At 46.3% G+C, this 14995-nt stretch overlaps 1 protein-coding gene across 5 annotated transcripts in view; it reads right to left on the bottom strand.

The window, feature by feature from the left end:
- Positions 1 to 14995, bottom strand: part of ARHGEF9 (Cdc42 guanine nucleotide exchange factor 9) — a 268515-nt gene that overhangs the window by 56274 nt on the left and 197246 nt on the right. For all 5 annotated transcript variants that reach the window (XM_048513765.1, XM_048513768.1, XM_048513767.1 and 2 more), the window contains one exon: positions 6124 to 6318. In XM_048513765.1, the coding sequence (XP_048369722.1) occupies positions 6124 to 6318 (195 nt within the window). The remainder of the gene's footprint in view (positions 1 to 6123; positions 6319 to 14995) is intronic.

The following is a 14995-nucleotide window of genomic DNA, read 5'->3' as shown; positions in this document are numbered from 1 at the left end:
CACAATGAGAAGCCGACTGTTTAGAGCCAGGCTGAAGCCATTAAATTGTCTCTTCCGGCTGGGGAGGGGGGGGGCACATCGCTTAATTGGAGCAAAAGGAGTCTTTCGGAACCAGCAGCCGGCGGCTCGTCCTCAGTCTTCTCTGCCTTAAAAAGTCATCTGAAAACATTTGTTGGAACTCCACCTTCTGGCAAGATTTCTCATTCTGTTCCATTTGGGATAATAAAGAGCTAGGTAAGAAACTCCAGCAATATCACTTGCCTTGACGCACGGGGTTGAAATTGCTGGCTGGTGTAAAAGGCAGCTATTCCACCAAAGTCATCAAACTCACTGAGAAGGTAGCCCTGGAGAGCCCATTAAAAGAGCAAGAATGCCAGCCTGATACATTCTGAACTTCTCTTTACTACTAGGAAAAAATGCCATGAGAGGGAACGGGAAAAGAGCAAACCAGAGGGAAGAAGGCTCTTCCACGGAACAGACCCATGCGATGGAAATTACAGAAACAACAATGTAAACTAATTCACTTCTATGCTGAGATCATCAGCCTTCACCTATACTTGAAAAAGTGGATGGAACTCCATGCCACTGGACTGTCCCTCATACTACAGAGGGTGATTGATGGATTTGGGCCCCGTATAAGAAGAGTTTAAAACTTTGCCCCAAGGAAAAGGGATGAAGACAAAATTTTCCAGAACCTTACAAAACAGGAAAAAGAACTACTCTGTTTCCCTTAGCAGGACTTGAGGCCAAGCAGTGGCATCTGAATGCAGTGGGGGTGGCCAGGCTGCTTCCCCTCCACAGCCGCTTGAGAAGACTGGCAAGAGAAAAGAGACGGGTGTGGAACAGGGCCTAGCTTTGTGAACGGCCACGAAGCTGCATATCAATAGCAACAAAATGCCTGTCAAGCTGCAACCAACTTAAGGCCAATTTTCATAGGATTTTCAATGCAAGAGATGAGCAGAGGCGATTTGCCACTGCCTTCCTGGACTTCTTTGGTGGCCCCCACCCAAGTGCAGACCAGGGTCAACCCTACTTAGCTTCAAAAGTCTAACAAACCCTGGCAAGTTAGGGTTAATCAGGCTACATATAGTAGGAACCTACCCACCCCAGGCACAGAAGAAGAAAGGGCTGTGCAAACCTGCCGAGGAGTGTAACACCTCTGGGTTGATGGCATACTTGCCAGGAGCGATTCTGATTTTTACCTTCCTGGCCCTCCATCTTCCACTCCTTCCATCCAGTCCACTGTTCTTAAGCTGTTGTTCAGACTCCGTTGCCTAGAAGCTGTACGCAGACATGATGGACCCACCACAATAGGAACAGGCAAAAGAGTTCCATTCCACCCCCATTCCTGCATTCTTCCACCTTGGGCACTGCAAGTGTTGGATCATTTGCCTATCCAGAGTTTTGCTAAGCGGCCAACTGCTTATTTTGCACAGCTCATCAGTTCCCCATTTAAAGCCTGTATCTAGTGAGCTGTTGTGGAATGAGCGGGACTATTCTATTTTAGGTCCCTGTTGGAAAGACAGACCAGCCTGTTCACTGTGCCACACGCTGGAGCCTTTCTCCATTTGCCTTTTGGTCCCTCGTTGGCTTTGCAGGTTGTTCTCATAGAGCCTCTGCATCTCACCCACCTCTGCTGATGGGGATCTGGATTTGATGTTTGATGCCATTTCATGTAGCTTTTATGGTATTGCAACTGATGCAAAAATGACATTATAAATACCATTTCAGAACACAGTTTCAAAATAAAAGATCATCCCTTGGAATCTCTCCTTATGCTCACAAAGGTGGAAGCCTTCAGAATAGTTAAGAATAGGCTCTTGGATCTTGATTTTCATAATTTGACTCGTGCTGCCAAGACAACCTGTTCTCCGACTACATTATTAATCCCATGCGAGCGTGGAATTATGGCAGCATATCTTCGTCTTCTGATTAATCCCACCCAGAAGAGAGCCTTGGCTGCTGCAAGATGTCATGTGCTGCCATCAGCTCTGCTGGAGGGAAGATTTAAGAATATGGAACGTTCTAATCGAGTTTGTTCATGTGATAGGACTACGGTTGAAACACTTGACCATTCATTGTTTCTATGCCCTAAATACAATAAGATACGCATGAAATACACGAATTCCATTTTCTTGCAATGTTCTCAGTGGCATGAGTGTTATAAGGTACCCAACCTCCTGGACAGCTCTGATGTGCTCTTTTGTGAAACTGCTGCAAATTTTATACTGGAAATTAGTAGTTTTAACTGCATTTCTTAACCTTGTTTTGTTTTAAAATTTTGTCCTGTTTTATATGCCAATAAAGGCTTGTGTTGTGTAGGTCATACATTTGACTCGAATCAGACAGAAACAAAAATGAAACGAGGATTTTTGAGCTGAACAAGCCAGTCCACAAAATTTGGCAGCATCTTTACATCAAGCCAGGGCCTGATGAGTATTTTCCAGGCAAAAGAAAAACCGGCCAGCTAGAGAGCTTCATGCAAGGCAGCCACTCACTGCTGCAGGTTCAGATTCTCACTTGCAAGGGTGAAACTGTTGCTATGTGTCAGGGGGGCAGTATCTGTGTGACTAAGATGCATTCCTACCTCAACATAACTGCTTGAAACAATGAATAAATGCTGCTAAAAGATATATATAACCAGCCTACTATATGTAACCACTGCCATTTGGACCATTCGTTGATCTTTGCTTTATGGCTTCACATACTTTGTAGATAGCTAGGCTTCCCCTGACACTCTTGTCCCTTGAGAAACAGAATTAAGTCTGTTATCTTGTGGGGGCAGGAAATAAGGTGGCTCTCTCATACTATCTGCCACTGACCTTGGGGCACCTTAGCTCCAGAGACTGTTTTTCACAACTTCTTGGGAAAGCCGGGGGGGGGGGGGGTTCGCTAGGGGGATAAAGGGGATGGCAAATGCCAGGTTTGTCAGAACTGGTTTTCCCCAGCTTTGGTGCTTCGATGCCTTATCAATAAATGCTAATGATCAACAATACAGAATCCATTTATTGGCTTAAGGTTCAAGACCTAGCACTACGGAAGTGGAAAATGACAAGTATTCTCACGTCCCACACAATACATCGGACTCACTGTGCAATTCTGTGAATGTTTTCCTGGAAGTAAGACTCATTCAGCAGACTTGATTAGGATTCTGACCTGCTCAGGATGGACCTCTATGTCTGTATTTGGCATTTGGCATTCCACTGCAAATATTCAAAAGGCAGAGAGGGATGCACTGCCAGTGAGCCAAGCATGGCCTTATGCAACTAGAAATCAGCGGAAGTTTCTCCCACAACTCCCATGCATTGCAGTGACTGAGAAAAGAGGAAACTGCCTGCTACCTTTCCCAATCTGGAATCCTTTTTAGTTTCCGCTTGGAGAAAAGGGGACGCTTCCATTTCCCCTTTGCTTCCTTCCTATCAGTTTGTTGTATTCCTCCCTCTCACCCTGTTCCTCTCAGCAACCAACCCTCCCCACCATAAAATCAAAACAACAACAAAAAACCCCACGCAGCTTTAGAAAAATGATCATAGCAGCATTGCTAGATTTGAATCCAGTAGGACCTTAGAGACCAACACAATTTTGGGGATATAAACTTTTGGGAGTCAAAGCTCCCTTTGTCAGATACAGTATCTGATGAAGACAGTTTTGACTCTTGGAAGTTCATCGCCCCAGAAAATCTTGTTGGTCTCTAAGGAGCTACTGGACTTGAATCTGGCAGTTTTACTGCAGACCAACATGGCTGCCCTCTGAAAATAGCAGCTGTATAGGAATGATCCATCTCGGGTTAAAGAAGACAACCTAGATACAGGGCAATGCACACCGCCTGAAGAAGATCAGATGCCCTCAAAGCCTACTTGTGCTGTTCCTTCACCCTACTATCTCTGAATTCAATCAAAACCTACTCCTGACAAGGTGTTCATTTCATTCTCTGGTTTGGTGTCTCTCTCCCTACAATTACACGGATCGCTTTGCCTGAATACGGGCCAAATTTCAATCCTGAAATGTCTTTCTAAACAATCAGCTGCTTTGTGGGTGGCTACCTGAAGCTGAAATCAGCGGAGATTTTTGTGCTTGCTATGTTCATTTCTTTCCACTTGGCCTCCTGTATATTGTGTTGTGTCCTTGGGGCTTAAGGGAATATGGGGGCTAAGACTCTACAAAAACATAATTAGCAGTTGTGGCCATATTGAGGGGTTTTAATTGCATTTTAATATGCTTTTATTTACCCCAAGATAATGTGATGGGACTTACTAGAAATTAAAATTTGCATGCACAGAAATATTCCAAGTTCCAGGGAAATTTAAAATACTGATGGTGCCATCTTAACCCAAGCCCACCCAAGTCAGTGGCTTAAAAAGGTGATACTTAAGAGAGCCAGCAGGGTATGATGGATAGACTAGGTCAGGGGTAGGGAACCTGCGGCTCTCCAGATGTTCAGGAACTACAATTCCCATCAGCCCCTACCAGCATGGCCAATTGGCCATGCTGACAGAGGCTGATGGGAATTGTAGTTCCTGAACATCTGGAGAGCCGCAGGTTCCCTACCCCTGGACTAGGTCCTAGGATCTGGGAGACCCAAGTTCAAGCCCCCATTCTTCCACAGACACTTGTTGGATAACCTTAGGGCAGTCTGAGTCTACCCTAAAATGTAGGAGAAAAATGTAAGACATGTAAGGTCGACTATAAGTGAAGTAAATAAATAAAACTATATTGTTGGTTACCCAACTTACCCAAGGAGAATTACTGTGGTATCTATTGCATCATGAACACTGAGCTGGGATCACCAGATCTCAGAAGCTAAGCAGGATCAGCCCTAGTTAGTACTTGGATGGGAATATGGGCCTAGCTACAACTAATTCGTACTTGGATGAGAATACGAGCCAAGGAAATGCAGGGTCGCTATGCTGAGGCAGGCAATGGCAAACTACTTCCGCTCATCTCTTACCTTGGAAACACTCTGGGGTCAACAAAAGTCAGCTGTGACTTTATTAATTAATTAATTAATTAATTAATTAATTATACTTGTATACCGCCCTCCCCCAGACTTGGCGGCACTTTCCACCCCCACCTCCCCATGGTACAGAAGCAGCTGCTTGTCTCTCTCAGTGTGGCTACGATCTCTTCTACAAGCCTCTCTGAACACAAAATAAGGTTGAGGCCCTGTGGCAGATGCAGGTCTTCGGGGCTGCTGCTAGTATCTGGGGCTAGCAAAAAAGCTAAACTGGGGCATAAAGGGGAGCTCTGGGGGAAAGTCTTGACAACTAGCTCCTTTATGGGCCAGTGTTAGAAATCTAATCAGAAAGATCTGGAATCTCTGAGCTTAGAAGGTCTGCTTCAAAGGCCCCGCTCCATGTTTCTTCAGTTGCAGATATGAATTAGAGTCTACAGCCTGGTGAAATACATTGGATAGCCACTTAGGGAGTTCACAGACAAGCAGGATTTTGAAACCAGGCTTTTCCAGCCTAAGTTTATTCACTATGACACAAGGGTGAATCTACAATGCTGCCCTCTCAGGGCACTCAGTTTGGGTTGAAAAGCTCATAGCAATCACAGATTACTATTCAAATCGTGAAGTCTGCACATTTGTATATAAAGTCCACCATATTTAATTGTTAAAGTTAACTTCCAAATTTTGAAACAGATGTAAGAAGAGTACGTATTGTTTTAAAGTTGTCTTATATTTTAATCTCGTTTGCTTTCAGGAAGGACATTAAGTAGAACCTCGGTTTTCGTCGTCGTCAGTTTTTGTCAGTTTCGGTTTTCATCGATTCTTTCCCCGAAAATTTTGTCTTGGTTTTTGTCGTTTGCTACAGTTTTTGTTGGATTTCGTCGGCGCGCGTGCGCACTAATTTTGCAACAACAAACGGCAACCCATGCAGTTCCTTGTCCAGTGTTTGCCTTGGTTTTTGTCGGTTTCGGATTTCACTCAAGTTTCCCGGACGGATTATCAATGAAAACCGAGGTTCCATTGTACAGTTGTTGGAAAGCTCTTTGTTTCAATTGGTTCAAATCAAAGTTTTCTGCTTTTGTAAAACTGGTTGTATGTAATAGAATGATGGTCAATGAGTATAACAAACTATCTAAATCTGACACATCTTAAGCCAGCAGATGGGCACATACCTCACAAATGTCCTTCAGGTGTTTGATATAATGGCGCTCGGTGCTCATGATTTCATTGATGACATTGGCTCTCATCTGGTCTCGGTTCTGAAGAGTTCTACCGAGACAGAGGCAGTCAGCAGCATTTTGGTCCAAGTGCCCATTCTGTACTTCGCTAGTTCCTTCCTCAACGCCATCTTCTTGGTTAACCCATAGCTGCGGGGAAAGAAAAAAGGCTGATCATTATGAAGGCTTTTTGACCATTCCTGGAAAATCCAGAAAATCCTTCCTCCCCAGGCAAAGCTTTCCTGGCCCCTTCCTTGGTGTGGGAAGACTGGCCAGGCCAAGCGGAGGAAGACAAGAAGATGCCGAGGAACCTGAACTCCTCTGACTCTGAGACTCTGGATCCCAAGAGAAGAAGTCTTCCATCTAGGAGGGCAGAGACCCTGCACTATTTGGGGGGGGGGGGCTACAATTATGGGCACTGTCCACCTCCGTGCTGAAGGTGCTTATTTGTGGGTGTCCCAAGAACACGGTGCTCACAGGATTCTTTCCTCACCAAGAAGCACATCCTGGAGCTGCAACTCAGAAGTTCTCTAATGACCAGGACAGTGGGGAGCCCTGCACACGAAGCAACATTCAGGTTACGGTTTGCATTACTGCGAGAAAGAATGGTGCACAAACACCAAGTCATTCTGCACACCACAGTGCAGCAGTTAAAGTGATGGACGAGGATCTGAGAGACCCAGGTTTGAATCCCTATTCTGCCATGGAAGCTTGCTGGCTGACACTGGGCCAGACTAACCAACCTCACGAGGTTCTTGGGGGATAAAATGGGTCCCCTCTGGGAAGGAAGATGGGGCATAAATAAAATAAGTAAATAAACATTTGCATAAAGGCCTGGAAAACACAGAAATGGGTGGGGGACTGCTTTTTCTGCTGTTAGTGGAAAAGATCCACAGGATATAACCTATACTTCCCAACTGATGAGAGAGAAGTGGCACCAACAGATGTAAACAACTGGGCAAGGTGTGCACTGGCAGGTAGATAGGTATGTAGAGAGATATTCTTTACTTGGTATCCACATATATTGATAGACAATGTACAAAAAGTTTGAATGAACACACACAAGCAGAGCAAGGACGTAGGTAAGGGTGTTTTTTTCTCGGGTTCAACCCCCCCCTTCATGTCCGAAGCTCCGCCCTTCTGTTTCTGGGTTTTTAAAACATTTTAGTGTTTTTTTGTTTTTTGCCTGCAGGGGGCGCATTGTTGGGGCTAACACAGGGGTAGGGAACCTGCGGCTCTCCAGATGTTCAGGAACTACAATTCCCATCAGCCCCTGCCAGCATGGCCAATTGGCCATGCTGGCAGGGGCTGATGGGAATTGTAGTTCCTGAACATCTGGAGAGCCGCAGGTTCCCTACCCCTGGGCTAACAGCACCAAACCTTCAGGTATTATTTGGGGGACTCTCCTGATGATACTACCCGGGTTTGGTGAGGTTTGGTTCAGGGGGTCCAAAGTTATGAACTCCCAAAGGGGGTGCCCCCATCCTCCATTGTTTCCAATGGGAGCTAATAGAAGATGGGGGCTACACCTTTGAGGGTCCATAACTTTGGACATCCTGAACCAAACTTCACCAAACCTGGGATGTATTATCTGGAGAGTCTCTTATTGATACCACCCGGATTTTGTGACGTTTGGTCCAGGGGGTCCAAATCTATGGACTCCCAAAGGGAGTGCCCCATCCTCCATTGTTTTCAATGGGAACTAATAGAAGATGGGGGCTACACCTTTGAGGGTCCATAACTTTGGACCCCCTGAACCAAACTTCACCAAACCTGAGTGGTATCATTAGGAGAGTCTCCTAAAGATACCCTGAAAGTTTGGTGCTTCTAGCTTAACAATTGCACCCCTGACAGCATGGATTTAAAGGGAGAATCTGAGGTCCTCAGATTAGAAGAAGAGTTTGGATTTATATCCCCCCTTTCTCTCCTGTAGGAGACTCAAAGGAGCTTACAATCTCCTTGCCCTTCCCCCCTCACAACAAACACCCTGTGAGGTGGGTGGGGCTGAGAGAGCTCCGAAAAGCTGTGACTAGCCCAAGGTCACCCAGCTGGCATGTGTGGGAGTGCACAGGCTAATCTGAATTCCCCAGATAAGCCTCCACAGCTCAAGTGGAAGAACAGGGAATCAAACACGGTTCCTCCAGGTTAGAATGCACCTGCTCTTAACCACTACACAACATTGAAAGTGATGCAGTTTCAGGGTGGGGGATAATCCACTCCAAAACAGCATCACTTTCAATGTTGTTTAACTGGGGACCCCAGATTCTACCTTTAAGGTGGATTTAAAAGGAGAATTTGGGCTCTCTAGTTTAAACACCACTGAAAGTGATGCTGTTTGGGGATTTTTTGCTGTCTATTTTATTAAATGTATAGACCGCCCTTCTCCAAAGGGCTCAGGGCGGTGAACAACCACAGTAAATAAAGCATTAAAATACAATTAAACCAGCACAGTACCCCAATAATTTAAACAGAACCATATAAATATTAATATCAGATGGCGTCGGACTCCCCCTCCCTCCCTCCCTCCCTCCCTCCCGGGAGGCCAGATGGAATGGTGGCAGATGCACTTAGCCAAGCTGGCCAAATGCCTGGTGGAACAGGTCCATCGTACAGGCCCTGCGGAAACTCTGGAGATTGTCACACTTGACTTATGGTGACCCCTAGTGGGGCTTTCAAGGCAAGGGACATCCAGAGGTGGTTTCTCTTTGCCTGCCTCTATGTCACAGCCCTGGTATTCCTGAAAGGTCCCCCATCCAAGTACTAGCCAGGATCAAGAGTGAGAATGTCTGACTGACCCAAGGTCATCCGGCAAGCTTCCATGGCCGAGCGGGGGTTTGAACCAGGGCTTCCCAGATCCTAGTCCAACATCGTCACAACTACACCATGCTGGCTATCTAGAATGTGGCTTGGGGAGGGAAATTTTGAGGTGAAAAACACCTGGAGGGCAAAGGAACACCTAAACCTTCCTTGCCTTGGGTGCATCCTACCCACGTACAACTTCATAATATCTCACAAGTACATAAGCTTATGTAGAATTTTGGAGTGCTAAAGAGCACTATACTGTAAATATAGCGAATGTATTAAATATACAAATTCATATCCTGTTTTAACAGGACAAATGCCAGATTCCTAAAGGATGTGTGTCCATGTGACAATAAGGGTGAAAGCAAGCTATATCTCATTTGTAGATGTGCAAGTGTAAATTCATACATTATTTAGCATTACACGTTACTGTCCTTCTTTCAAGGCATTACACATTACATCATTTGTGGCCTCTTTTTTGACAGCATGAGTTTGTAGATTGAAGACATTTATTACCAGTTTACAGCATGGTGCTTAATAGCATTTTGCAATCTTGCTTTTTCTAGATCAACTAAAACCTGAACTCTCCCTACAAGCTAAAATGACTAAATTGAGCGTCTCACGCTTTGGTCTCATTGAGAGAAGATTTACTGGCAAAGACAATAACGCAAAGAGAAGTTGGTCAGCAGAAAAAGAAGAAGACCAAACATAAGATGGATTGGCTCAAAAAAGGAAGTCTCAGGCCTCGGTTTGCAAGAGCTGAACAAAACAGTTCATGACAGGATACGTTGGAGGTCTTTAATTCACAGAGTCACCAAAAGCGACTTGATGGTACAAAAAACACATACAAACACACAAACTTGCTTTGTAATTTGGTATTTGTTGGTCCCCTGGGGAGAAGTGGAGGGAGAGGGAGGGGTCCCGTCATCTAGTCGTGGCCCGCCCACGAACCCTGGGGGGAGCGGGATAACCCTCGAAAATCTCATTTAATTTCTGTGATATTGGTTTCTGATTTTTGGTGCTCTATTTTTCACTGTGCTTTGAGGCTTTATTCAGTTATTTAGACATTTGTTTATTAAAAATATTTATAAGCCTGCCTTCTCCCAACATATCTAAACCCAAGTGAATAACAACTGTATAACAAGAAACAATAAATATCCAACACATTTAAATTGCTTTAAAATAACCAGTGCGGGAATACTCTGTTCACAGCTGTTAGAAACATTCTTTCTTTTGTGTCGTCGTTTTGACCAGGCTCAAAATACCCAGATAGCAGTGGGCATGTCTGTTTGGCCACCACGCCGAAAGGCCAGGATGGCGGAAGCCCCCCCTGAACACTGCCTGGAGGCTGCTCTGCAAGCAAGGGGCAGCCACCCCTAAAGCCTGAGCCGCAGGCAGTGGCAGAACGTGGCTTAGACTGGGAGGAGAATGTGGACCTCAAAGTCAAGAAGGGCTTTCAAGGTAAGCACCAGGACCTTAAATGGGACTAAAAAACTAATCTGTATCCAACGAAGGGACCCCAGAGAAGCAATCACAGAACATAGAACCACGGAGCTGGGAGGGTCCACAGAGGCCATCAGCCCCGTCCTCTGTGGGGGTGAGCCAGCGAACCCAGCAGAGCCTCAGAAAGTGCACAGGAATGCCTGCGCCATCTGTCCCCTTCTGGGCGCCCACGCACACCCGTCACGAGATCCCCCTGACTCATAGGTCACCAGATGCCTGAGTCATGGGTCACAAGACCCCCAGATGTGGAATTGACCCAGACGGAGACGTTTCTTCCTGCACGTACGCTGCCCCCGCAGGCTATGAATTGTGCAACCTTCTCCCGCCTTCCCCAAACCCTAATAAAAGGTGCCAGGGACCACGGTACGGCAGATTAGCCAGACCCACGGATCGTGCTAGTGTAAGGAATTCCATAGAAGCAGAAATAAAAGGCTCTTTGGTGAAAAAAGACCGTTTATTCAGACATCTTAGAAAGCTCAAGTACACGCAGTGGCAGGAATGACACTTCCCGCCAGAAGCACAGGTTATAACTCTATTCATCCCATCCCCCTCCCTGCTTCCCATGGGAACGGAGACCTCATCTCCCGCGCAGAGATAAAGTCTCCGCCGATGAAGCTGGCCCATCGCCCGGGCTGTGGAATGTACTCAAGGTTAGGCGGCTGCCCTTACCATCAACACCATTGAAACCTTTACAGCTAGCCTGCCGCTGGCTTCTCTCCACTGGATGATATCGCTGCGCCTCGTTTCTTCGTTGCGTCGCCGTACCGACTTCACTCCTCAATGCAGGATTAGCCTGAAGCATCTCTGGCGAGTGTTTGTCCAGCTGCTGCTTGAAGACTACAGTGGAGGGAAGTTCACCACCTCCCTAGGCAGCAAATTCTATTGCTAAACTACTCTAAATGTAAAAAATGTTCTCCTAATGTCCAGCTGGTACCGTTCCGCCCGTAATTTAAACCGATTTCTGTGAGTCCTCTCCTCTGCTGCCAACCAGAACAGCTCCCACCAGGAGCAGCTGGGTCCTATCAGCTTGCCCCTGATCTTACTCAACACACAACGCTGTCTTATACTAAGCCAGGCCTTTGGTCCACCAAAGCCAGCATTGTGTACTCTGACTGGTAGCGGCTCTTCAAAGGTCTTTCACCTCATCTACTGCCAGATCCTTAGCTGGCGATGCTGGGGACTGAACCGGAGACGTTCTGCATGCCAAACAGGCGGTCCACCACTGAGCCACAGCCCCTCCCCTGACAAACTGGCTGTAATATTTTGCGATTTCCTGATCTATCTTCTAGGGCAGCCCCAGGAGGAGCAAACTGAGCCCTCATCTCCTCTCTTCCAAGCAGAGTCACATGATCAAAGCAGGTCACATGATCTGCAACAGGCAGCTTCTGTCAGAACATGTGTTTAGATGAGCAAGATCTAAATGACAGCTGGACCCTCCTTCTAGCAGGTGCCGTGTGCATAATTAGGACTGAGTGCACAACATGTACCGTGTGCATAACCTGATAAGGTGAGGGCACCTGATGGGTACCACATTTGTATATAGATAGCACAGACAACAGAGTGACTTGTGCCTGAAAACACCTGTGGTCTGGCGAAGCACTTTGTCAGTAGAGAGCAATAAAGAGAACTGCACTGGTGTCTGTGTGTCTGTCAGTTCTTGTCTACATTGCGTCCTGCGAGGTGGTCTACTTCCGAGTAAATCCGCTGCTTCAACAGCTTCCCATTTTGACAAATGAGAGCTGTTTGAACATTAAAACTGGCAAACTGGTGGGGTGGAGGGGTTGGAGTGTCAGGCTAGGATCTGGAAGGCCAAGGTTCGAATTCTTGTTCTGTCATTAGGTGCACTGGGTGGGCCTGGGCCAGTCATGCCTTCTCAGTCTAGGCGACCTCACAGGATTGCTGTTTAGACACAATGGAGGAGAAGTAGAACATGGGGGCTGGATTGAGTTAATATCAACAAATAAACATTAACCAGCAAATAAAGTGGACAGTGGCGAACCTATGGCACGGGTGCCGGAGGTGGCACTCAGAGCCCTCTCTGTGGGCACGCGCAAACAGAGTTGCCCCCCCCCCACATCTAGGCTAGCCTGGGCCGCTGGGCTCGATTATTAGCATTAAACCTAAGACCTAGTTTTGGGGAAGCAGTGTAGGTAACCCTATTAAGCGCTGTTAAACCCCACTGATTTTTATGCGAAGAACTAAAGCATGATCCTTTACCTGGGAGTAAGCTCGGTTGCTGGCAATGGGGCTTGCTTCTGAGTAAACCCTCCTAGGGTCATGATTCACCCGTTGGAAGAGTTGCACGGTTGCTTCAAAGCAAAGTCACCGACTACCACCAAGTTTACTCCCGCACGCCTCGGAGCCAACCATTTTTTCTAAACTGAAACCTCAGTATTCAGGTTAAATTGCCATGTTGGCACTTTGTGATAAATAAGTGGGTTTTGGGTTGCAATTTGGGCACTCGGTCTCAAAAAGGTTCGCCATCACTGTGTTAGATGAAGGGTGTGTGTTGGGGGGGAAGGGGGGGGGGAGAACAGCAGGCCACAAAAAAAAGGATACTGAAGGAAAAAATCTTGCTCTCAAATGACGAAGAGGGAAAGTCCAGCAGAAGTTGGAGCAGGCAAATCCACAATCCTGCAAATCCACAATCACCATGTACAGTTTTTAGATGCCTTTTATACCTGTCACACATGCCTTTGCCAATGCATATACACAGAACACAGGTGGATGCAGCTGGAAGAATTCAGTTGCAGGAAAGGCACAAACGCATGCCAGTTACGCAAGAGAGAAGTGAATGTGACTAGGGAGGGGAGAGTATTCCTAGGTCAAAAGAGCAAAACCAAGAAATTCAGCCGTCTGCCTGCCTACCGTTAACATCTCTCCTCTCGCAGCGAAGATCCCTTCTCAAAGCCTGACCCCATCCCGCCATTACCCATTTCTGAAGGCTCTGCTCCATATGCTGCGTTCATTGCCTCTGCAATAATCCCATCCTCCACTGACTGAAAGCCAAGAGGGTGTTTGTTCCTTTGCCTAAAGATGTCCTAGAAAACCCGAACTGTCCTGCAATCTGTTTCCATCCACTCAAAGAGTACTCCAGCAGCTGCAGCATATGAAACGACAGGCTGGGCACTGTGTGGCGCCTTCGTATTCATGGGCACGCATTCCTATGCATGGATCATGATGCATCCACCCCCACACAGAGACTGAACTGCCAGAAACTCAGCAAAGGGCTGAGCCCAGTGAATGACAGTTCAGTGCATGCTAGCCGACATTTTGGAAAGCATCCCTAAAAGGCAAAAACAGGGATTGTGAATTACCAGAGGCGAGGGAGGAAAACACTGAGCAAAAAGAGACCTCCGAGGGCTGCTTTGGGTTCAAACAGAAACGCAGGGGAAAGAAATCACAGATCTCCATGAAACAGATATAGGGTTGGCAGAGTCAGATGTGGAAATTCCTGGTGTTTAGGGGATGGGGGGGGATCAATGGGACACAACGCCATACAGTTTGCCCTCCAAAGCACCCTCTCTCTGTCTAGAGGAACTGTTCTCTGTAGCCCGGAGATGAGCTGTAATTCTGGGGGGGTCTCCAGGTCCCTGGTCTCAGAGTTCATTGATTTCAACAGGATAGAAGGGGAACAAACCTCTTCCAGAGCAGGGAATGTCCTCCTCCCCCTTCAACCCCCCCCCCCAGAAAAGGACCAGGAGGCAAGTGCAGTCTATCTTAATAATGGGCCCTCCCCTTTTTGAAAAATAGAATCAGCAGGAAGAGGAGAAAAAGGAACAGAAGCATTTTGGGGTATTTAACAGTAAGTATGGCGTGCGAGACGGTTTTCAATTGCACCTTTCCTTTCCGAGTACAGCAAACAGATTAAAAACGTCTTCATTAGCATTCACTACCCAAGTCACAAGAAGCATTATTCAGAAAGAAAAGTACATCCATTATACTTTTGAACCTGCACTGAAATGTATTCTAAGAAACGGTCAACTTTCATAACTAAAATTATTATAAGCAAGAAGCTGCTGTTGCACTTGTGGCTAATGTGTACCTTTGGGAACGGCTGCGTCCTTTTAATTCACAAAAGACCCCGTCAATCTCCTTTCTTGCGTTCGCTGCTTTTCCAGCTGATGATTATATTTTTTTCTAAACAACGTTCCTTTTATTACTGCACCAGTGTTTTCTCTTCCTACAGAGAGCTTTAAAGGTCAAGAAATTGGAGATTTCAGAGACAGCCCACCTATTTTTCCAAACAGTGGATTTAAAGACACAGCCAACAGAAAAGAGCCTATTTTCAAAATTAAGTAGAAAAACTACACAAGGGTTCTTTCAGCCTTCAGGCTGGGCCAAGGAGAACTTAGTCATTCATGGAAAATCTTCACAAGAGAAAAATAGTTCCGAACAAAAATCCAGAGGGTAGCTAAGGTGACAGAAATGTGCCTTGAGAGATCCTTTTCTGTACAATTTCTGGGAATCGTTGTGTGTTTCATGCGTGGTCCAGAAGTAAACATGTGTTTGACACCAAGTG

Source organism: Sphaerodactylus townsendi, linkage group LG13, assembly GCF_021028975.2.
Source record: "Sphaerodactylus townsendi isolate TG3544 linkage group LG13, MPM_Stown_v2.3, whole genome shotgun sequence".
Classification (NCBI taxonomy): Eukaryota; Metazoa; Chordata; class Lepidosauria; order Squamata; family Sphaerodactylidae; genus Sphaerodactylus; species Sphaerodactylus townsendi.
The sequence above is the reverse complement of the archived record's forward strand: the minus strand, read 5'-3'. Positions and strand labels throughout refer to the sequence as shown.